Raw genomic sequence first — 24,700 nt, 5'->3', positions numbered from 1 at the left:
TAAAGTTTACTGCAGCTGTGTGTTTCTGTGTTGTCACCCAAGTAGCATTGTCATCTACTTTCTAGGTGGCGCTCATCAAGAAAATGTCTACTTTCTAGATAGAACAATTTTCTTGAAAGAAAATAGGTATAAAGTACCTAGATCAGAATAGACACAAGAAAATAGAAAGAAAATAATTTCTTCCTTGCATTTTCTTAAAAGAAAACATTAAGAAATTGGCTAGAAAATAATTCTACTTTCAATAAATTTTCTATCTTTTTTCCAAATGGGAAGCTGACAGAAAGTAGACCCATGAAATAGATCTATTTTCTTTGGTCAGACTCTTCACTCGCAATGTTTTTTCTTTATATTTTCTGGATAGCTCTCATTTTCTTTGTTTTTTCTAGATATTTTCATAATATTTTTTTTCTAGAAAAAAATTCTATTTTGCTTCATCCATGCTCTTCATCCGAGAGACTTCAAACATTCATTTGATTTGCATAATTACAACATTAGAGGGCAGCGTGTTTTTAGGTTTACCCCAGGTTGAAATATAGTAGTAAATGATGGGTGGCGGATGGACTTTAAAATAAATTGTTTTTCTCACTTTGAAGAATAAACAGTAAAAGGAAATTTTAGGGGAGATTAGACTATTTTTAAAATTATTCTTTTATTTAGTCCAAAGATTTCAAGTTCCAACATTATGAGCTGTCTGTTATTTGATCTGTGGCATCTGTAGCTGTATCTATTTTATCACTGGAATATTAATATGCAAGGGCTTGGGCGAATCCCTTCGAGAGTCCTACATATTATGGAAATAGTAAGAAATAAGCGAGAATATCCTTTGACTTTCAACTGACTTGTGTAAAGCAGTATACAACTGTAACAGGGCCGGGGGATGTCTAGATGAGTAAATAGATTGTTTACAGACAGAGCTCTTCTGGGAAGGTGAGATGAACGCTTGATTGTACCAGTCTTTCAAATCAATCAATCTCTGTTAATATTTGTTGAGACAGTCTGTTAAATTACAGATGTGGTAGAAAAAGTTACAGGATGAGGAGCACCAAAAGATCTGATAAGAGGGTGAAACATATTTTTCTTAGTCCTGAGTTCTCCACTCTATTTTTAGGTTAACAGAGTTTTCAGGAATGTAATTCGCGATTTTGACCGTGGAGCCCTATATTGATCTTTCAGAACTGCTACTTGCTTCAACGACAACACAACGACATCACTAATAGTGGACGACTCGCTTTACTCAATTTTAATGATTTGAGAGCCCAGATAAAGGGAAAAATAAGGTTTATTTTCAACACTTAAAATTTATGAAATTATAGAGTGTAAAAATAACAATTGTTTAAACATTAATCAAGATTTCAAAAATCGACAAATAATACTCGTATTAATAAATAAGTTTAAAAAAAGAACAAAAGGTAGACGGTTAATACAATATAGTATTTCCTCTTTTGAAAATAAAACTTTGTATTTATCTGAAAACAAGTTAACTTTGTCTTTAAAAATCTAAATAATATCTGTAATTACTCATTTTGTAGTATCATACATGTAGAGAAAAAGAGAAAACAAACAAATAAAAGTTATGATGATAAAGTACATTCCTCTTTTGCAATAAAGGCGTAATAAATTAATGTATACCCAATACAATTCTCTTTTAAAAAATAAACATCCGTAGGTTAGACTTCATACTCACAACTTTACACATGCTGGTGAGTTATAAGTATAATAATAAACCCACCAATTTACAATAACAACCTCACCGATATGAGGATCCAAGTTGACCTTCATTTGAACAGCAATTCCTTGCCATCCAAATGATTATAAAAAAGAAGAAAAAAGCAAGGGGCTCATGTAAATGACTTCTAATATTGTTACATAATAATTAAACAGTCTCTTTCGGTTACAGCTTACAAGGATACTACCAAGGGGAGACTGCTGATAAAAAAATTTATGACAGTAAGCATGAATGTCAGTCTAAGAAAGAGTGCAACTGAACGTATGAATAAATCCATTCACAAATTAGCCAATAAATTAAAGCAAATTAAATTAGAGACAGAGTATTCTATCATCCTCTTTAGTTTATTTCATTTCTTTATGAAATTATGACTACAATATTTACCTCAAAAGTTCCGAAACTGGCACAAAGGAAGTATAAAACAGATGACTTAAAATAGTTTACACCTCTGCATAAGTTTAATAAAAATAGCTCTCTAAGGAATTAAAATAACTGATGCTTAGTGCTTCCCGATCATGGGGCTTGTAGATTTAATTCAAGAACCTTAAAAGAAAATGAAAAAAAGAGGTAAAAATAAATCAACGATGTTGTCAAATCATTTTTTTTTCATTACTGGACACCTAATCCAATCTGAGAAAGGATAGGTAGGATCGAAAGCAGAATGAAAAAATGAAAATTTTAGGTCTCTGATCAAATGGAGGTTGGCTAAGTGCTACTAATTAATGCTCTTTTTTTACATTATAGTAACCGATTATAACGATTATTATTTTTTTGATTTAAGCTACGCAGAAAGTGAAGAAAACAACAAAATAATAGAAAAATACAGATTTGCAACACAGGTGCTGTAAGAAAGAACAGTACAGTCTCATACAGCCACCATAACTTAATATTAAGAATTAAAAAAAATAAAAAATAGAAATAACAAAGGTTTAAAAAAAGGATCGGTCGGCGAATAGAATAATTGATGGGTAATTTATTAAAAATCAGTTGATAAAAGAGAAGAGAGGAATAATGTTTGTACAGTGTTCACTTAAAAATATGATTCAAGGATTAAAACTACAGCACAAAAATGAAATTGCCTCCGAAATTTAAATCCACCAGGATCGTAATACGGTAAAATAAAACTGCGCTGCAGGAGAGCTTGACTAATTAAAAATTTGTCACAATGTCAATTTGTAATGAGAGAATAAAGTGGGGGTTAAGCGCTCTCTTAAAATGACAAGAGCCAGCAAATTATAATAAAATAAACTTGGCAGCTGACGAAATTGGACTTTCCAATGTTTTTAGCCTGTAAGTCACAGAGTAATGACTGCATACTGTCTACAACTGTAAAATTCATCCTTCGCAACTGGGGGTTTCTTGAGATTTGGGGAGAAACCATTTCTTCTTTGTGGAAGTGCTGTTTGGAATTACAATCTTAAAATGCATCAAATTTCTTTGGAATTAGTTAACATTCAGAAGTAGCTAGACGCAGTGACGAGGTGGGCATACCTCAATATTATTGTTTAATAGGCTATATTTTGCATCATAGAAAAATTAAATTTAACTTTGGTGATGATTAAAAATATCAGCCGTTAGCCCTAGCTATTCAAATGTCATATTTACACCAACATTTGAGGTATTAAAAAATTATTTCCACAAATAACCAGTAACTAAAATAATTTACTATAATAAGCTCATGTTGAGCATACCGATCACAATAGTCTTATACTAAAGAAACTAACAACATTTTGATACACACACATATATATTTATATATGCATATATATTTAAATATATATACTTTCCTTTCATAAATTTAATTTTATGTAACAGTTTATTTTACTCATAAATAGATATAACAATGATTTTTTTTCTCCCCTGTTTGAGAAGCTGGACATTGACACTAAGATGAGACAAACAGTTGTATCAAGTCCTGGAAAAAAAAAAAAAATCAATAAGAGCCAGAAGTAGACACTGATATACATGAGGATGCAGCTAATTTTAATGTTTTCGAAAATCAATTAACTCAGGTCTTTGGGTCTCAGTTGCCCACTCATACAAAGAAGGGAACATCTGTGACAGTTAGGATCCATGTTTTTTATATTTAATTCATGAACAAAAGGCAAAATATAAAAAAAAATTCAGGGTTTTTCCAATTTTAAGAACCCATTAAGCGCGAACAAGGCTCTATCACACTTCTGAGAAAAAGCCGCCAGGCTTGTTCAAGCCAGTATGCCAAGACATTGAATCACATAGACCGTGCGTCCGGCTTGGTTTTGTAAGGGCAAAGCGAGCCATGTTTCTCGGAACCCCACGATGGGCGGGCAGGGAAATGTCCCAAGTGGTCAAAGAGACTGCGGAAAAGCAATGGAGAATCCATTTGTGCGCTCCGTTTTTCGAGAATATCTCGTTTTGAGTCCATTTTCAGACAAAATTCTAAGGAAGAAAAGTTTTAGAGCATATAATTTCACAACCAAATAGCAATGTTTCATTTTCCGAACTAATTATTAACCGAGAAAAAAAGCCTCACAAACCAACAAAAATTCACTGGAGCCGATACTGCGCATGCGCAGATGTGCGCAATTGGGACACACAAACTCATCGATGCGGGTCGGTGCTAACACTCATCGGCATGCGAATTTTTAAAAGTTGTCTCGCCTTCCTTAACACAGGATGCACGGTTTGCGTGATTCAATGTTTTGGCATTATGCAAATGAATGCAAGAAAATAGAAGAAAAAGATAAAAAATTCTATTTTCAAACACGCGTCTTTGTTTGCCCATTTTGCAACACTGCATGCCTCAAAAAATATAGCCCCAAAAGCCTGAATCTCTTTAGACCCTTGATTAAGAGAAAGCTACGTTTTCCACCCATAAATTGAATTTTTTGGGGTCATAAATAAGCTTTTTCTTTTCTTTTTTTTTGGATGGGATCTTCCACTTGGATTCACCAGCAATTGCTCAACAGTATATCTGAAGAAAGCTCATAAATAAAAAATTATTGATATTCAAGTGAAGATCATCTTTGACACTCAGATAAAAGTTTAACTTTATTTACCCTTTCAATTAAGCAAGTGTAACTGAAAGCAGAGTTCTAAAATTATGCAGTCAGTAACATCCCTTGAATTTGCTATTTCTTTCACACCAGCAATTTATTAGAAAATTGGCACTTCTATCTCATAAAAATTGTGGCTTGATAATGTATTGTCTTTCCGGCGTCATCCAACAGGATCCAGGTTTCCGTAAAATATCTCCTAATATATCCAGTTGAATGATAGCTGGATGTCTGGTCCAACTCTAGAATTTAACCTAAATTACTCTTGAGTAATTCGGCGCATCATATGACAAATTCAAAGCATAAAGTATCAAATATTCTTACCCAAATAATTGATTAAGGCTAGCATTTATTAACATCTGGAGGTGTAGTTAAATATTCATCCGCTCGTTTGTGGTCATTCAAAGCACGGACAGTATAAGTATCCAGGGGCAGTTCAGACTTTTTTCGAAGGAATATTCGCATTTTATCAGAGTTAGCAGGCTTTCGCCCCTGGGGAGAAAACAAAGGATACAAAAATTAAAAAGCATGTGACGGAAAATAAAATTAAAAATATATCAATGACAGCTTTGGTAGCCAACGCCAAACAGCAGTTTCAATTTTCACCAAAAAATGTAACCCACCAAAAAAGGCAGCTTTACGTCTCTTTGGGAAGTAGGATAGGGTTAAACACTTGCAAATGTTTTGCTGCAATACCAGAGATTTTAATGTTTAACAACATTCAAATTTTTTTACTTGACAAGAAAAATATCATTCTCTTGAAAAATTTGCCTGGGCGCACTTTAGTCCCTTTACTAATGAATCGTCAGATCAATATAATTCAAGAGAAAATTCAATGATAAGGTTGAATGTTTGGATTTGGAAAGTAAACCATGATCATTTTTTGATGCCTTCTTCGACTATCAATTCACTGCAAGATGTTATGGGTAACTTTTCATTTACATTTTGTTATGAACCAGAAGGTCCTGTTATGGTGAACAAAAGGGCAAGTGATTATCTGTCCAAAGAAGGAAGCTATTTTAATAGAGGAAATAAACTTAATTTGATATAAAAGCTACATACGTCTTTCACTTCAGCTTCAATTTTTTCGTACGAGATGTCCATATCCTCGTTTTCACCGGGTGGAGAAGTTGGAGCAGAAGTATTGGAAAGTGGTCGATAATTTGGATCATTTTTCTTGGCCAGACTTTCCACTCTATTCCATGCTTGTTCTCTCTCCTTTTGTTTTTCTTTCTCTCTGCACACAACAAATTGAGAAAAATGGGATTAATGAAAGACAATCAATAACAAAAAGTCCATTACTTGGGAGCTTTCTTACATTCAGAGTTTCCATTATATCTTCCGCTACCCTTACTTTCTCTGCCTTTCCTTGAATTCCTCTCACCTTCAATCAAAACGTTTACACAATTTTTTTTTTCTTCCTAGAGATCAAAATTATGGAAGAGGGTACTTGGAAGTCAGTTCCACTCTCTCAAATGGCACCCGCTGAAGTTTCCACGCAGACACTCAGTTAGCCAAATTTCTTTCCTTTTCTTCCAAATTTCCAGACATTTCTAAGTCGCTGTAATTTCCATGACTCCAATGATCCAAGTTTCCCAGAAACCCTTGTATTCCATCTCTTTCCTCTATTTTCATCATTCATCTTCCATTCTCCATTTTTCTATTTGTACCAAAAAGACCCAGGGGCAACGAGCTCTTATCGTTGCTTTCATCTTACATACATTTTAAAGAATCAGAAAATTGAAATATAGTTTAACTTGAGCTTCTTATAAACTTGACCTTTGCTCTAACCCGCGAGAATGGAAATTACGAAATTTTGCATAATAGATCTTAAAGTCTCCAAAAAAATACTGCACATTTTAAAAAAAACTTAGGTCAGGAGTTTCAAGTTGCATTCAGCATAAGGTGCAAAATGTAAGTATTTTCATCTAACTACCAATAATATATCCCTCTAAAGGTCCTATCCCACTAATCCAACCCAGTAATTCATACAACCCGACTAATCCCTACCAAACAACTTGTCCTGATTGTTCACTTGGTATGTTCTCCATGGCTCAGTCAACTATTTTCTTACTAGTCGCTATGTTGAGCCTCTTAGCGTGAAGCTGGTGTAGGGGACTCTTACCTTACTATATACCCACCCAACTCTCTAAAAACCTTAAAAAAATCTTAATATACACTCTTATTCGTTAAACCCCTTGTTCCATTATTAACCTTCTCTGTCTATAGATGGCTGTAGATTCCTAACCTATCAATATAAAGGAATAGAAGCCAAAAGAAAACTCAAAAAAAAAAAAAAAGTATTTTCATCCTCCATTTTGTTAATTTAACTTTGGTAGCTGTATAACATGTGCAAAATTACTTTCCAAGTGGAGACAATATCCTTTAACAAAATTAACAAATTTGTCCTTTTTGTTAAAAGCAGGTAATTTGAAAGTTAGAGTTTTTGATATGACTCATTTTTTGTTAATTTAAATTTTCAAAGTTTATAATCTCGTGTTGATAGTCATTTGTCAAGTTTTTTTCCTAGAGGTCTTAAATTCATGTGTTGGGTTTCCCTTGAAAAAGACTGATTCAAATATCTTTCACCACTGGAGAGATTAGAGAGTCACTACTTTAAATTTCTAGTTCATTTAAGTTTGACTGAAAAAAGCAAACAAACTTTCATCCGAACTAATGTCTGCACATTATTTATGCATGCGATGATGATGCTAAATCAATTAGCACTGTCAATATGCGTGGCATGGCATGCGCCGGGACAATATTACAAAAAATTCCCTCCGATTTTACCGACCGTACTATAATGTTGTAGGTTCAAAAAAGACAGTTTTCCACCTCAATCTGATTAACAGTGGTTATAATGGGTACCGTTTTATAAACCAAAATACTACTATGACTTACTTCTGTCTTTCAAGCTTGTACTGTTGAGAGCATTCATCGAACAGCTTCTGGTTCATTTCCATAAATAACTTGAGCGCATTATAAATCAGTCCATGAATTGTCCTGGAACATACAAAAATAAGATGACTTCACAGGTGAAAATTTTTTACAGGTATAATATTTTTTCAGGTTCATGTAAGAGATATCAATGTGAGCTTTCGGCGATAAAATGTGTTCTGCCCCAGTATACATGACCATTTGGATCTGCAGAAAGTTATAAATGTAGCAGCTCTTGTGCTGATAACACACTGCTAAGTTTTGAAATCCCCCACGGAGAAAAATCTACTTTTCCAGGGTTCTAGAGAACCTATTTGTACATATTTTTAATGCTTCCTCAGGAAGCTGATAATAGCGAAAGTCTGATGCTTACCAGAACTAATTACCTCTGTAAGCAATACTTTAGACGATAGAAAATCTTACAAATTGTTTAAGAACACCGCTTTTACAATGTAAAAAGCATTTTTTAGGTGAAGCATCGTATTTCCCAAGGCTCAGGTCAAGGCTTATTGTTTCCTAGCACTTCTGATAAAATCCTTGTGTTTCAGGCTCTTTTTTTCTTGAAATATAAAGATGATATCAAATTATTCTTTAACTTCCTTAATCATGAAGACAGAATGAAAAAAAATTGCTGATGTAGAATCAGATGAAAAGTACATTCTCATTAAGTAGCAGGGTCTTCATTTACGACATTTTTCACCTAGTTTTGGGAAAGTCAGAATTTAAATGAAGCAGAAAGAAATGTAAAAGGTGTAAGGTGAAGAAAGACTCAAATACAGTGTTGCCAGAAAACACAAACAGGAGGGTTGAGGGACCTCGATTTTCATACCAAAAAAATATTTGAAGGTTACCAAAGTGATGATTTTTTCTAAAATATAAATTCCTGAATCAGAAATAAAATACTACATGACGATGTCATTACTTAAATTCCCTACAAAAGAAGAACATTGTAAAACACAATGAATCTACTTTTTAGTTTAGTTTAATCAGGCCTTGATTTCCTTGTAAAAATTCTTCACTAGGCTGTGATTTAAAAATCATAAATGAACACCCGAGTTGAAAGATGTAAATACTTACTTATTCCAATGTGACTTGGAATTACGATACAAAGAAGGAAACATAATAGGCAGTATGACCGCAGCATTATCACCTATCAGGGACATGATATACTCGTTGTTCCAATAGTACAATGCTCGTTCAGCCACCTGTTGAAAGAAATAACTCGATTACTAAAAATTAGGATACTGCAATTTAGAAGATAAGGTGAAAGGGGAGTAACACTGATTTAGGAGACAGTGGCATAATTTTTAGGGGGGGGGGGGCAATAGCCCCTCCTGTGTTTCAAAGGTGCTAGATTCAAAACAAGGAAAATGGATCAAACTTGCCGAATACTCAATTTTATTTAAAACTTTTAATCATAGGTTATGAATCATAGTATGAGAGAGGTTGAATTTTTTCGGAGCATTAGAGGTTGAATTTGTTATCATGTTGTCTTGACGAGCGAAAAAAATAGGACATTTTCCCCTCCTCGTTCCTCAAGCTTTTGATGAAATGGTATCACCGCTAGGAAAATAGGCTCATTGACCAGGTTTAGATCAAAGCAGAACAGTAAACGTTACACATGATCCTAAAAGTTTAAATGAAGAAATCAATGTGGTTATCCAGAAATTTCAGAGTCAAATATTGGAGATTTGTGCATTATTGCAAGGAATAGGGTGCATTGCAGACTGCTCACAAATTTTAGTGTAGTCCAAAAATAATGGAGTTAGGCAATCTTTACGACGTTGATTTCTGGTTAAAGAAGTGAGGATTTTTTCTTGTTTATTCAAACTTGTGTTAAACGCCCACAGAATGAATTGTATTTTGGTTTTGGTGGGAACTCACTATCATTTGGAAAAATGAAACAATTTCATCTTTTTCACCATGCTTGAAACTATAGGAAACAACCATTCAGGAGCTCATCCTTTCTAAGCTGAAATGACTTACAGAAAGTGTCATTGTGAAGAAAATAAATAACTACATAATTACCTGAAAATGGGGACTAGACACACACTTCGCTATTTGAGTGAATAATGGAATCATGACCTTTTGAAATTCTCCCGGTTCGATGACATCCAGTATTTCTTCAAGTTCATTTAAAAACATAACCTATGAATATAAAAAAGTCAACGCCTTAGAATTGATTTTGATTTTAATTAATCGATTCTCAACCCAAGAATGTAAATTTAATGATTTTTTACACCAGGCAACAAAGAATTATTTTTTTGGATTTGCCGGAAAATTGTAATCTTAGTCAGGGTAAATATTTAACACTGCCTAAAAATGACACGATTTACTGAATCAATATAATTTGGACCAGAAAAATTGGAATTCACCCAAAAATAGCACTTGACTGGGGTAACTTCAATTTTTCTGGGAAATCAATGCATGATAGAGAAATACATGGGCAATATTCAGAGTCTGTGGCCAAAAATACATTGGTTGACATCCATGGCACGCCTAAAAGCGTTCCGTGCTGTTTTTGATGACAGAATTTTGATGGTCAAATGCCTTGATTCATCCGTATAACCACCATGTAAAGCTTATCTGATTGTTTCGCCATCATGAATATTAGTATTATAAAATTGCTCCTATTGTGAATACATCTAGAGTAACACTTCAAAAGATGTCCAGAAAGTTTCAGGTTGATAATGTAGACAAAAAAAGAGCAAAATTACCTCTTTTGGGGAGTGGGTTTTAGGCCAAAATTTTAATAGGCACTTAACAACTGGTTCAGTCAAAGAGGGGTCCTTCTCCAAGAATTGAACAACACAGTACGCCAACTGAGGGTGATAAACTGACAGTGATTTCACTTTGTGCAATGGCAACAGCACTTTCACTAGAAAAACTTTGTGCTCGTCTTTCAATGGCAGAGCAAAACCATTTATTATACTGAAAATAAAAACGGAGAGAATTAGGCAAATTATGATTTTTCCCTTTTAAACAATTTGTAAGTTGCAAAAACAGAAAGATTATGACAGTCGGACACTTTTCACCTCAATTACTTTGAGTGCACGGTAACACTGGGGCTAATTGAGTCATATCTTGCACTAAATCTATTCATGTATTTAGAAATTTATTAGCATTCAAGAGGGGGGGGGGGGGATCTAAAAGTAATGAATTGAAAAAAACTTTTGTTCTTCAGAGCTCTTGGGCTAATGAACAAGGACAATCTACACAGGCTATTTTTGCGCATCTTTTTGAAATCCACTCCCCCACTGGACTCTTACTTGACCGCAGCCAGTAAAACGTATCATTGACTTCACCCACGAGAATTGCATTGGATTTAAATTTCCTGCCACCAATGCGCGGAGCAGTGGCGTGGCGTGCTTTGCGATGTATCGATTGTTATACCATTTAAACATATGAAAAAAGATCGATGAACAGGGTGTTCGCAGCGAACACCTTAATAATCGATTCTTTACCATAGGTTTAAATGGCAGAACAATCGATACATCGCAATTCACACCACGCCACTGGCGCAGAGGGGTCTCAAAATTTACCCACAGGAATGACTGACCTGTGTAAATTGGTCTTGCTAATGAAGGCCGTGTTTATACAGCATTAAACTCTTGATCGCGACGCGATTGCGACTAGACTGAGACTCGGCACAACACATGGAGTTGAATGAGAATGTTTATACATGTCACGACTCGGACGCGATTGAGATTTGACGATCAAATCTCAGTCGCGTCGCGGTCTGTGACGAGACTCTGTGCTCTAGACTCCGACTCGACTCTTGATCAGTCTTGTCTTGATTGGTGCAGTGAACGGACGAAAACTATTTCATCTTTTTTAAAAAAGGTGGTTTATTAATAAAATAAAAAAGATTTTTAGAGGTTGGCCAATATAATGACTTCTGAAGAGGAAGCCCTGAAGCTTATGGAACTGGTGGAGGCTCGGTCATGCCTCTGGAACCCACGGAATGCATTTTATGCTAACAAAAAACTTAAATACTGACTTTTTTTTTAATATTTTCTGTATTGAAAGGGTGTTCACTATAACGACGAAAACGACGATGCTTATTCACCGCCCATAGCAAAAGCACGTCTTCTTCGTCGGATGAAGACATGATGCACTGCCACCATGACCCAACAGTATTGTTGATAAATTAAAATCGAGTCGCGAGGGAGTTTAACCCTGTATAAATACACGCATCAAATCCCCGTCAAGTCGCAGTCTCGGATCAAATGATCGCAATCGCGTCGCGATCAAGAGTCAAATGCTGTATAAACACGGCCGAAGGTGCACTTTTTCCTCAGTTGCCAGCAATCAGGTTCGTCCAGAGAGAAATATGGGAAAACCTGCCTACTTGGACAAACATCTCGCAAACTGTTTCCATTGTATGATTTTAATTTTTTTAAAGCATTTGTTTCCTTCTTGTTTCTTTGAGTTACAAAAAAAAGGTTTTAAAAGGACTGAAATTACACATAACATAAATGAGTGACAATTTGCGAGATGGTTTTTTTTTTTTTGGTTCGGTTACTTAACTGATAGTTCTTTTCAAGTAAACCTGGTTGCCAACAATTCAGAAAAAATGCCTGCAGAAGCAATGAATTTAAATGAGTGATATAGAGTACGCAAATTGTATGGTGAGGAGTGGATTTTAGAAATTTCTGATATGCTCAATGTTATTTTTACGCAATTTGACCGATGAAAAGTTTACTCAGTTGGCTAAACCTCATGCGAAACATGTGTGTAACAAAACCATCTACCTGGATTGGCATACGACTTAACAGACGTTAACATTATCATCAAAGAAATTTAAAATTTAGCATTTACTTTTAAAGAAGGCAATGATAGATGTTTCATGAGCATAAAAGCATATAGTGAATGATAGAATTCAAATCTTATTAAAATGAAGTTTTTATAGACAAGAGATAACTCATAATTACCTTCCAAGAATTTCTAACAGTTCTGCTATTCCATTATGATGCTCGGTTTCATAAATAAAACTGAAAACACACCAAAAAAATTTATGTAAATGCGATTTTGTTAGATATGATGAGATTTAAATCATGCAATTTCAACAACTTGCAAAACACGGTAGGACTCAATTTGATAGCAAACTAACATTTGAGACACAGAGGAAAACCATAACTAAGAAGAAGAGATTTTCAGCAGTGAGAGTTGAGTAGAAACCAGGAAAAACAATTAGGGACCATGATACATTTCAGCCGTTGTCTACTCTGTTGTGTGCCTTGGTATGATTATTAATGATAAAACATAATGCCCTTTCGATATAAATTAGTCACTTCAAGGCAAGCACTTCGAGTGAGATTATCTTTTTAAAAGAGTTTTAAACTTTAAAATGCATCAACAAAGTTTCTTAAATAAAATTGCACGCACATTTCTTGAATAAAATTTTTTTATACTTGATTTCAAACTTAACATAATTTAAGAAACTGGACTTCCTATCGCAACTCTTGACTAGAAGTAAATTGAAGATTAACATTCATCCTGAAACTTGGGGACATTATTTACATATTTTCTGAGAGATGGCATTATTTATCAATGCACAAAATGCTCATCATTTTCTTTTGTCTTCCGAAGAGATTTAGTCCTCGAAGATGATCCTAGGAAACACCTTCCAAAATTTAAGGACAAGTGACCAAAGCTAACAAAAAAAATAAAAATCTATATTATTGAAGGGTTTACATACCTATAAAAAACATTATTAATTTGTTTGCGGATATATGCACGTAGCCCGAGGAATTTACCATAAATTCTGTGCAGGGTTGTTTTCAAGAAATCTCTTTCTCTGGGGTCTTCCGAGTCAAATAACTCCAGTAGCTAGAAAGAAACAAATAATAATGGATTATGAAATATTCCACAAATTTGGGCTCAGTTCTGCATGAAACTGATCATTTTTAGGAAAATGAAGATGGTAGGACATTGAATCAATTAACTTGTGAGTGTAACTCCGTACTTTACGTTTACATGCTCACCTACCAAATTGAATATGTACTTCAAAAAGAGCATAGATTCAAACATCCCCCTCCCTGGGTATGAATTTTTGAGTTGTTTTTGAAGAAGGTGTCTTGATAAGAGCAACTGCTTGCTTTTTTCTATGCTTACGTCTAATGAAAAAATGCGTATAGAGATGAAAGAATCATTAACAAGAAACCAAAATTATGAAGGACAATATTTTTTCAGCATGATTGCTCTCATTAGGTTATTCGGATCCATCTGTATAGATTTCCATGGTTTCTATTGGGTATAAAATTACCTTTTATACCCATATACTATTCTTAGTTTATTGATTTTAAGACAGTGAAACAAGTGCACACAGTTTGTAGGTAAACATACCAACACTTTCAGAGGAAACAGATACTACAAGAAAAAAAAAATAAAGCAAAAAAAAAAACTTACCTGCAAGACAAATTTCTGATCGATGTACCTTTTGGCTATATTTGGTTGAAAATCAGACGATTCTAGGAATCTGCAGGATGCACAGAAAACATAAATACATAAATTAAACATTAAAAAAAAATAAAACACAAAAATTAAGAAACAGGTTATACCTAATACAATTCTATAAAAGCTCTAGAGACAGCCACAAGAAGCGCATAAGGTGTTGAAAATTAAATGTACCTAACAAAAAACACCGGCACTGCATTTGCCTGGTCATGTGGACTGATTATTCGAATTTCAGCCTTATCACAGGGTTACGATAAGGCTCATTTGAAATGGAAAGTATGACTGACTGATCGCTGCGAATGCTGTGATTTTTTGTCAAAGCTTAAAGCTTAATTGAAAATGTAAAAAAAAATACTAGGACCATAAAAGGTAATATCATCTAGGGCAATGGATGACAGGCAAAGGTGAATGATTTCTATAGATTCTCATAAAAAAAGTTACTGAACAGTTAAGGATTAACTTAGTTTCAATGTAATGTAAGGTGCCAAAGCATACCCTTTTCTCATAGGATAAAAAACTTGAGCTCTTGGAAAGCAGAAATATCCCTGTAATAAAATAAAAAATAAAATGAAGATACTGACCTTAAAAAGAACTCATAGACAAGCTGTAGATGAGGCCAAGCTGCTTCTAAGTTAGGCTCATCTTCTTCAGGGTCAAATTCAGCTCCATTAGGATTACTAGATGGAGGTAATGTTCGGAAAAGGTTCACCGCAAACTGCAAATTAAAGGTTAAGATAGAGGTTTTAGACCCACAATCAATACAATTATGGGAACCATTATTGAGACTAAAATTACATGACTTACATTCCAAAAAACAGCAGTACAATTTTTTTGTTTGAATTCATTTACTGAATGTACGTGAAATTAGAATGCTAGCATTTATCAGCGGAGAAAATAAACTTTCAAAGACGCCAAAAATCCAACCCCATTTTAACAGGAAAATATCGTGTGAACAGGTTTTGCGACACCACAAGAAGAATTAACCACTAAGTATCCTTAAACCCGCATTTGTTTATTTACTTTCAGGTCAAAAATGAGATCTTTAATTCTTTATTTGACATTCTTTACAAATGTTTTATTGTATAATCCAATGGTATGAGAGGTAATTACTAAAAAAATTTAGGAAAAATTAGTTTAATAAAGTCTGATTTGAACAACACCATATTTAATTTTAGTTTTGAAGTGTAACCAAGGTGATGTAATGATCGTTTTTTATTCATTTACTTAGGACCTTTCAGCATTTCGCCATCTTCAGAGTACAGTCATTAAAAAACAAAAACGCCAAAACGACTGCTAAGTGTAATAACTGTGATATATTTATGTATTAATGACTGTACTCTGAAGATGGCGAAATGCTGAAAGGTCCTAAGTAAATTAATAAAAAACGATCATTACATCACCTTGGTTATACTTCAAAACTAAAATTAAAAATTAGTTTGATAACTTTTTGTCTTCCCTTCTGCTTTCTTGATTTAGCAGCTTCAAGAGTTTCAAACCGGTCGGTTTACAGGTTCTAAGAGTAAAAATCTGGTAACTAGGTGATAAAGTTCGAAATTTTTACCATGTGAACAGCTTCTGCATAGATGGCTTCTGTTATTACACCTCGTTCTATGCTGACATAGTCCACCATTTCGTGGAGCGCTGCTCTCTTCACTTCCTTCCATTTCAAGTCGCTTAGAGGATCGGACACAAAGTCAAACAAGACACAGCACTGCCGGATTTTTTGTATGAACAACTCTTCTCGTTCCTGGGGAGTTTGAGCATCTGTAACGAAGAAAAAAAAGCAATGATGAGGATACTAAACTACCAATAAACGATGAGTGGAGAAAATAAATTTCAAGTTAGGACTTTATGGGTAAATTTAAAAGGTAATTAGAGTTTTAATTTATTTTTTGGGTCTAAAAAATCTAAAAGTCGATGAAATGATGAGCTGCTAAGTGGATTCGGCTGATTTTGATACAGTTGTCATTCTTAATCCTCCTCCAGACTTTCCTGGGTTTCGATGGAGTATCAGTTGCTCACACTTGCCGATTCTGGACCAGTTTTTGCTCTTTTTTTTAATAGACCGGCTTCTGTATAAATGGCTTTGTCAATTCTTCAAGCTGTTTGATACGCCATCAACAGCTGGAGCCCAGAGGTAGCAAATGAGTGATGGGAGATACAATCATTTTTAATTTTTATGAACTTAGTGGTCAAGATCTTACCCGCCAAAGGTGGGAGCTGCACCGGCATTGATGTGTACATTGAATTATCTTCACAAGATGCGTTTTTTTGCATGTTGTCTGAATTTATAATGGTTTTCGAGTCGGCGAAGTTATACAGGGAGTCAGCGTTAGCAGCTGCAATGAGGTCTAGTCCACTATGGAAGCTCGGACTTTTGGGTATGCCGAGAGGAGATGTGACAGGGAACATGGCCCTAATGGTGGGCCCAATCTCACTGTGCACCATATCTGACCCAGAATGGGCCCTGACTTCCCAGGAATCTCCACAGTTAAAGTCGTCGTGGCTGATTCCTTAAAGGATTCCTGATAAGTAATGTCTAAATCTTCGGCAATCACTTTTCTGTTAGATCATCTGTGTCATATTGACAGTGACTCTTCTTGTCCGGAGGAAACTATTTGACCGTCAATTGTAAGCTTTGCGCTTTTCTATCGGACTTTTATTTTTAAATGTTCACAGTTAAGTTCGATCCAAGAAAATGACACTGAGAATAAATTAAATTTTGGTTCTCTCTGCTATGATACAAAGTGTAAAATCGCTAATAGCAGAAAATTGGACCTTCCGTTTGTAGCAGGGGTGTATGAAGAATGAATGATACAAAAGAGGACGTATAAAAATATGCGAGATAAAACTTTCTTTTATACACCGAGAGGTACTATTTGAACGTGAGACAACAGAATGATTTAAAATAGAGATGAAATTTTAAACTGGAAGAACTTGATTACAAAACAGCACTTAGCGGTGCTTTGGTTGTTAAAATCTTCTGAGTTCGTAGTTAGATAACTTCAACTCAACTGGTAGCAAATTGAAGGTTTGGATAGAGCAGGGTGAAAAGGTTTAGAACAAGTTTACACCGCTTAGAAAAAGTTTAAGATGAACGGTAACATTCAATCATTACAGTTACACCGCACAAATTTGACAGATAAAAGCAAAATTTAATGAAACTTGGAGAAACTGAAGGCAGCACGAAAATATGTATACACAGGTGACTGAGAACGGAAGGAGAACGTCGGCTAGCAATTAAGGACCGTGCCTCTACGGGAAAAGTAAAAAGGGGAAGGAGGGGCGGAAAACACGAGACTAAACGGAAAAATGTCTTAAGACATTCGCATTACGCCGAAAAAATTGCGAGGTTTCGAAGGGCCGATTGCAAAATGTCGCGGATAGGGGCGCGGGAGGGTTGCGGGGGTGAGGGCCGATCGACATCGTTGCCGTATCAGCACTTTCCCCCGTGCAACTCAATTTACCGTATGTGCATTTCGTGGACAATCTGACAACCTCGCCGATCAATGAAGAACCGCCTGCGTTGCGTACGCACGTGCTTCCTCCCGGTTGCCATGACGACACCCATGTCCGACAGCCCTGCACTTGCACCTCCGTCATTACATATTTCATCCCTTGCAAAGAGGTGGCATCTTCGACTCATCATCAATCCGTTTACTCTCAACCGGGAAACTAGATGATCCGCGAAAAAAGGCAGAGAGTTTCCGGTTCCTATCGGACGAAATACCCCGTCAACTGGCGACGTCAAAAACTTCTGGGCCGCTCATAAATTACGTCACGCATTAGGAGGGGGGGGGGGGGGGGGTCCGGTGACAGCCGCGTGCCGGGTCCATGGTGACGGGAGGGGTTCAGCACTCCTTGACGTCACGAGAAATGCAGGGCATATCACAAATTTTGTGAGTATTTTTAAGTACCTCAAATCAGAGAATCGGCGAAAAGTACCGATAATATGTCGTAAAACGCTAGAATACAGAGATTGCATTTTGGTACATCCCTCGAGGATGAAGGAAGGAGGGTGGGGGGGGGGGCGTGCATGGCGATGCGTGAGGAGGGGACGCGTGAAATTGTGAATTAGGGGGCGTGCCCACTGACCGCTTCACGGTCCAATCCTCTGAGGCGCTTTGCGCCTGGGGCGTTATGCGTCTCTCTAATGATAAGGGGCTATGCACTCTGACCGCTTCGCGCGCCAACCCCTCGACGCGCTTCGCATCTCACTGCCGTGCTAAGGAAGAACGCAGTATGAACATTCAAGAGTTGCCAAATTTCCTTCGATAAAATTATTATTTCTGAAAAAAGTTATGAATATTTTTTTTTTAAATTTTCAGGAACTTTTGGTATAATTGCAAACAACATTATCTGAAAAATTGGAAGAAAAATATTCAAAAATTTACCAGGAAATTCGCGTGTTATCAAAGGGAATTTGGCAATGCCTGAAAGTTCATACGGCGTTTTTCCTCAGCACGGCAGCTCAGGTGTTATGCATTGCGAGGTACTCTTATAAATTTATTACAGAGTAAGAAGAGTGAGATACGATTTCGTGATCGATCAATTGACCAACAGACTCAATTTTTTTTACCCTTTCGCTGAAAATAATTTTTTTTCTCATTGTTTGATTAGCTTTGGGTGTTAGGGGAATCAACTCGGTGCTTATGGCGGAGCTGCAGCGAATTGCGGAAAGTTGACTCATGAATCAAGAGCTCTAAGCCCCCTAAAACCCCATAAAAGACTAAAAATACATACTTTTTTGACTAAAATAAAATCCTGAAAATTAAAAAAAAAGGCTTTCTGTTTTTTTGCGCCCATTTTTGTCTTCAGTAGACCCATCTGAATGAGGTTAACCAAGTTTAATGTCAATTGGAAACATTTATTAAAACTGGCCATAAATTATTTGAATAATCCCCTTAAATACTCAAAATTTACCCTTAAAAATGCAAAAAACCCTAAATATTTTGAAAACCAGAGCTTGGGAATTTTATAGGCCTTCATTTTAGTCATCAGTAGACCCCCCTGAGTAGAAAGAAACAGGTCCCGTTCGATTGGCAAATTCAACCCAAAATTTTGTTGCCTAGTGTTATCAACAGCTTCATGTAGTTCTGATAAACATTAAGTGATATCAAAATAATCGAATTAGAGTATCCAAGTAACCTTGCAATAGTTGTCTTGAAGTGAAAGTTTTACCTGACCCTTCTGATGGGGTACAAGGGGACCCTAAACTTGTATATTCAATGGGCCCTGTCTTCCATCTTTAGAGATTAGTAGTTTGGACGGGGTCATTCTGATACGACAGGTGGGACTTTCGTGTGCCTTTAAGGTAAATTTTCAGTTACTTCTTTGAAATCAATCTTCAAAGTTATAAACCTACTACAAAAAGCTCAGTTAGTTCTTTATTTTCCACTAATTGTACTTCAATATCAACTAATTTTCATGGGTGACAATTCAGGTGAAAGCACTGTGACGGGTGGGGCACTAAAAATACTCCTCTTCTGCTTCCTCTCAGTCAGTACTTAGAAAAGTCTTCTCTTCGAGCAGGGATAAAAATCTGCAACTTTTGAATCCTGACACTAAGAATTTAGAGAGTAGCATTCCCATTAAAGTTTGTTTGGTGTAAAGTAAGTTATTTTGGAGGCAGAAGACTAGTGTGACGGGTAGGAGAAGGACACAAGAGATTCTAGAAGTTTAGATCAAGTTTACAAAAAGTAAGAAATGGCCCAGTTTGAAGTCAACTTTTAAATAAGAACATTTAAACAAAGCTTCCGTCTAATATGAAAAAGTTTTATCGAACTTTAAGAAGTTGGGCAAAACGCTGAAGTTGGATTTTAATTTCGTAACAAATGGGACAAGAAAAATTGGATTTTTCGACGAATTTCAGAATGTCTCTTTAGAATATGATCCGATTTTGTGTTCTTAATTTTCAGGGCAGCGCAATGTTATAGAATTTTTTAAAATTGGTATCATGATATGAGCCAGAGGTAAAAAATAAAAATTATCGACTGAAGTTCATTTTTTTTCCAAAGTGGCTCAACAAGAATGGACACATTCTGAGCTTTTGTGTGTCAATTTTAAATTGAAATTTTCTGTGCTTTCTGATTTTGATACATTAATTTCAAAATTTAATTCTTTCAAAATATTACAACTAGTTTAATTAGCTGATAAATTTCTACTTTTTCACTGGTTTAATTTCACCTAGAAAATGGTTAATCATTTCATAGAGCTTGGCAAACAACTTTTTCTTCATCTTTCATTGTCTAGTCTTCTTCTATCGAAGATAATCCTCTGAGTATGTTACACCAGAATGTTGTGTTCTTTTTCTTTCCTCTTAGAGGGAAAGAAACAATTACAATACTTACAAAATTAAAACTATGCAATGAATGGGTGTTTTTTAGTTTCACCACTGATTTTTGGACCCATTACCTAACTGAATCAAGAAGAATGACTCTTTCCTACCTTCTAAAGGCGGGAGGGATTGAAGCTCGCGGTTGGAACTGATATTGAATCTTGATGAGCTCTGCCGTTTGTCCTTCTTTATGTGAGCAGGACCTAACTTCAGCTTGTTGATCTGTGTTGGAGGGGGTGCAGTGCCAGCATTATAATTTCCTACTTGAAGATTATACACTCCCATGTTCTTGGTAGCCTGGAAGAAAAGAAAAAAAAGGTTGATGCTGGAATTTTTGAGGCACAAACAAATTTTGTAAAAGAGACTTTGATAGCAAATATTCTTTTTTCAATGATATATTTATCAGTTTAATCATATGATAATATCAAAGCACCCTTAAATGGACCGCATTGAACAGAAAAGAATCAAGCCACATCAGCTATTGCAAAAATTAACTAGGCAATTTAATTTTTTTACAAAAAGACGTTTCGGCGGATTCCTTTGAAAATTTTAAGGAATTTCCTTTGCACTAAGCAGACAATTCACTGAGCTTTGCACAAAAATCTGAACAACCGTTTTCACATAAAAAATTAAATTGTCCAGTTCAATTTGGTAATAGCTGATGTGGCTTGGTTTCATTCTGTTTAACGCTGGTCAAATGATGCCATTGAAACACCCTTTTATGACGTCCTCGAAAAAAGCAAGTGGGGAGGCCCTGGCGTGCATATCTACTTAAAAGAGAATAACTTAAAAACACTTGCACCCTATGTTAGCACATCAATGTCATCTTTGAGGCAACTAGTTCAGCAATCTAACTTTAGTCACGACTACAAGTTGCATTTTTTGACAATCTTCACCAAGCCACATCACTTTTCTGAGTTCTTCCTACGTATAACTCTGCTTCGAGAGACAGTTATCTATAGCGAGCTGAATTGGCATCATCGCCATTGGTCAATCACGGCTTTTCTTTGCGGTCTGGCAGCACTCACTCTGCACTTGTAATCCAGATAAGCCTCACAAGCTCCACACTTGTTGTCCAGGCAAGCCTCAAAAGGCTCTCGCGTGTGAGGCTTGCTGGACACAGCTCTTTTTTGGGCCACCTCATCCGATCACCTCCACAGCATTTTCTGCTGTACATTGATGTTCGACTGAAAAATGAACCCTTCTCCAAAAAGCAAAAATAGTCAGCACAAACCTCATCTCCTCCAACATCCATAGTAGGTACTTTTAGACTGCTAAAGCATTAAGCGAAGGTAACCGATTGACTGAATCCTGAAACAGACAAAACAACCAAAAAATGAGAAAGTATATAGATGAATTATGAAAGATGATGTATTTATCTTAAAATTGAATTTTTCTTTCTGTCTAGTAGGTCTATTTGATCTTGGAATAATAGAGTTATGATGTTACACTGACAGAAGGATCGTCTTAATTGTTCCATAACTTTACGAATTCTTCTCTAAGCCTGAGCTGGTACTAAACAGCTGCCAACAAGTGTTGAACCGTTCTTTGATGAGTTTTCCTTCTTACATCTCAATGCTATTGTTCAACGGCAGGGTTCAATGTTAAACATACATTCACTTTATAATGGAAACCTCCGATGAAATGTACAAAACGCTTAATATTCCTGCTTCGCATGAGATGCCCGACTTGCATGAGAGAAAAAAAAGTCAAAATAGGGGTAGGAATCAACTTTTATCTGAGTTACTAATAATGATGCTTCTTTGATTCGTGACATTGCAACCTCCTCAATTTACTATTGACAACTGCTACATAAGTCTCATGTGAGAGCCGCAGAATAAAAAATTTTCAATGGAGTGGCATTTAATGATAAAATTTTTAATTTGAAGGAATCACCGACAAGAGAAAAGCTTTGAATTCTTTTTGACAGTTAAAATGAGAAATTAACAGGTCCAATTACATTAAGAGACTGAGCCCCTTAACTTTGGAACAACGAAAAACACATGAAAAGCTTACACTTAAATTTTAATGGATAAAAGAAACCCGGAACTAAAGTATGTTTTTGAACATTTCTAGAAAATAGTTCAATTTGGTTCATGTTATAAGCTCAGATACAATTACGTAAGCTTTACCTGCCTTTCTCCGCTTAAAATTAAAAATATAAAACCTAATTGTAACGATTTATCGACGATACTGAGGGTCAAAATTTTAGAAGAAAGACTCACTGCGAAAAACACTTTAGTTTAATGAACTGAAACGAATAAAGCTTGATTAAATTCTGATGTCCTGACAGTAACGTAAGTAATTATCCAAAGTTTGAGGATGAACTAACACAAAAGTAGAAATTTTACTTAACAGATAAAAATTATTAGGCCAGGCGAAGGTTCGGGTCATTTTTAATTGATCTAACAGGGCAGCTAGTTAGTAAGTAAACATATCCTGCCTTCATCATCTTATGTAGGAGTAAGAGAGGTAATTTCGAGGCTGACTAAAGTTTTCTTACATTACACAAGGCAAACTAAGTAGATCTAACACGATGAGTGGGACACTTCAATGCTCCCTTGATTCTATTGAGTGTAATGATAAGAAAAAGTATGAGGGATTTTACAGGTTAGGTTCGGAATAAACATTTGATTTAGACCAACTATCTTCAAAAATTAAACGAGGTTTGGTGAGTCTACTCAGGAAAGCTTTGCCCCTGATTGCAAGACCTGTCAGCATAAATAGAAAATACATTAGAAGGTGATGATAAACTTTGGGCAATAAACTGAGTTGAGTGTTTTATTAAGACCGAGCCGACAAGCCACATAGCTGATCCGATCGTTACACTTATGGATGGAAAACCCAAGTTAATGGAAGTCAATAAGAAGTTGACGACAGAAACAAAACACCAAAAACGCCCAGCTATGAAAATGATCAATTATTTACAAAAAAAAAAAAAAAAAACAACAGTATAACTGGGGAAACTTTGAAAGTTGAGGTAAGGACTGACAGGTCCATTGCAACTGCTTAGAATTGGTAAGTAGAGTTGATGAAAGCACAAAAATTAACTGGCTGTATTACCCGATTCTTAAATTTGATGATCAGTAAGTGGCAGGGGCCAGCGGCGTAATTAAAAAGGGCGAAGAAATTAAAAAATATATACATGTACGAGCTAAGCCATTAGAGGACGATTCGGAGCAGGGTGAGAGCTTGGAATTTCAGAAAAATTGAGACACTAACCTGTGAGCAGGTCTGATTGCATAAACTAAAAAGCTTTCACGTCATGGAGATTATAAATAACTGGATAAAACAATAAGGACAGGGTTAAAAGTTTGAGGAATAATCATTCAAAATACGAATAACCGCGCACAGCCCTAACTATAACCCAAACCCAACTAACCTAAGCGGTCGGTAGGCAGCAGGCAGCACACACTTCAGTCCTCAAGGTCTTGTCTTCCCGTCAGCAGACTAATCAAGAGAAGAAAATAAAACTCACTAACTGTGAGTTCAGCAAAAGCTACATTAGAAATTAAAAATTTGCGCGTATTGTGATCTCATGACAGTGCTTCATCCAGCATCGTAGAATTTAACAGAAGCAGCTTGCTCAAGAAGTCTGCTGAGAGGCTGCATAATCCATTTTCAATCCGATTTACGTATAATTTTTTCATAATTTAAATCTTTTAATTCTGATTATTTCTAATCCATTGAGAATTTTTACAGTTTCGGGATATTGCCTCTCATTTTCGCCCCAATTTCAAGTTACTTTTCGTAGTTGGGGAGGGAGAGGCATTGAATCTTTTTGTGAGACGTTTTAATGTGATGGTTGAAAGGTTGCCTAGCTTAAAATTGAAGGCGTTTCTTTGGAGCAAAGAGACGATGCAAATGCAGTAACGCAAAAATGCATCTCGTCATGAAAACTAATAAAAAATACTAAAATCCTCCACGCAATGGAAATCATCCTCGTTTCAGGGTTGATTGTAGAAATATCTAATAAGTAAGTTCATGTAGCACATCGAATCAAAATCTAACATTCCATTCTCATGGGCTGACTGTCAAAACTTGGGGCCACAGCCAGGCCCCCCTTATCTATAGGTGGGCTCCAGGGCTGGATCAGCCAGCGGACCCCCCCTTTCCGTAGACTATCCAGGGGGGTCTGGGGAGACCGTCCCCCAGGAGGAGGGGGTTCAGGGACCCCCCAATTTTTTTTTTAAAATTTTGCCTCCA

The 24,700-nt window shown here is 35.9% G+C and overlaps 1 protein-coding gene across 3 annotated transcripts; it reads right to left on the bottom strand.

Moving 5' to 3' along the window:
- Nucleotides 1–1,261: 1,261 nt before the first annotated feature.
- Nucleotides 1,262–23,870, bottom strand: LOC109042721 (serine/threonine-protein phosphatase 2A 56 kDa regulatory subunit gamma isoform). 3 transcript variants are annotated; one of them, XM_019059628.2, is made up of 15 exons: nucleotides 23,717–23,870; nucleotides 21,729–21,805; nucleotides 20,605–20,791; nucleotides 15,719–15,921; nucleotides 14,739–14,872; nucleotides 14,110–14,179; nucleotides 13,400–13,530; nucleotides 12,633–12,692; nucleotides 10,416–10,629; nucleotides 9,727–9,846; nucleotides 8,776–8,903; nucleotides 7,663–7,764; nucleotides 5,824–5,998; nucleotides 5,086–5,253; nucleotides 1,262–3,641 (listed from the first exon to the last, which is right to left on the bottom strand). In XM_019059628.2, exons 2-14 carry the CDS (start codon nucleotides 21,747–21,749, stop codon nucleotides 5,104–5,106), a joined length of 1,695 nt encoding a protein of 564 aa, XP_018915173.1. In that variant the 5' UTR covers nucleotides 21,750–21,805; nucleotides 23,717–23,870; the 3' UTR covers nucleotides 1,262–3,641; nucleotides 5,086–5,103. The 3 variants fall into 3 exon arrangements, with proteins under 3 accessions (XP_018915173.1, XP_018915174.1, XP_018915172.2); XM_019059629.2 differs by lacking the exon at nucleotides 23,717–23,870 and adding an exon at nucleotides 23,558–23,699; XM_019059627.2 differs by lacking the exons at nucleotides 20,605–20,791; nucleotides 21,729–21,805; nucleotides 23,717–23,870 and adding an exon at nucleotides 16,362–17,518.
- Between the last annotated feature and the right edge of the window lie 830 nt (nucleotides 23,871–24,700).

Source organism: Bemisia tabaci, chromosome 2, assembly GCF_918797505.1.
Source record: "Bemisia tabaci chromosome 2, PGI_BMITA_v3".
NCBI lineage: Eukaryota > Metazoa > Arthropoda > Insecta > Hemiptera > Aleyrodidae > Bemisia > Bemisia tabaci.
The sequence above is the reverse complement of the archived record's forward strand: the minus strand, read 5'-3'. Positions and strand labels throughout refer to the sequence as shown.

Bases quoted from the DNA above. Each gene is read 5' to 3' on its own strand.
- LOC109042721 (XM_019059627.2), bottom strand. From the start codon at position 16,605: ATGGTGCACAGTGAGATTGGGCCCACCATTAGGGCCATGTTCCCTGTC. The intron at 10,630-12,632 runs GTAATTATGAGT...TTTTATTTTCAG, and splicing joins CTGTTAGAAATTCTTGGAAG to TATAATAAATGGTTTTGCTC. The intron at 9,847-10,415 runs GTAATTTTGCTC...TTATATTCATAG, and splicing joins AAACCCACTCCCCAAAAGAG to GTTATGTTTTTAAATGAACT.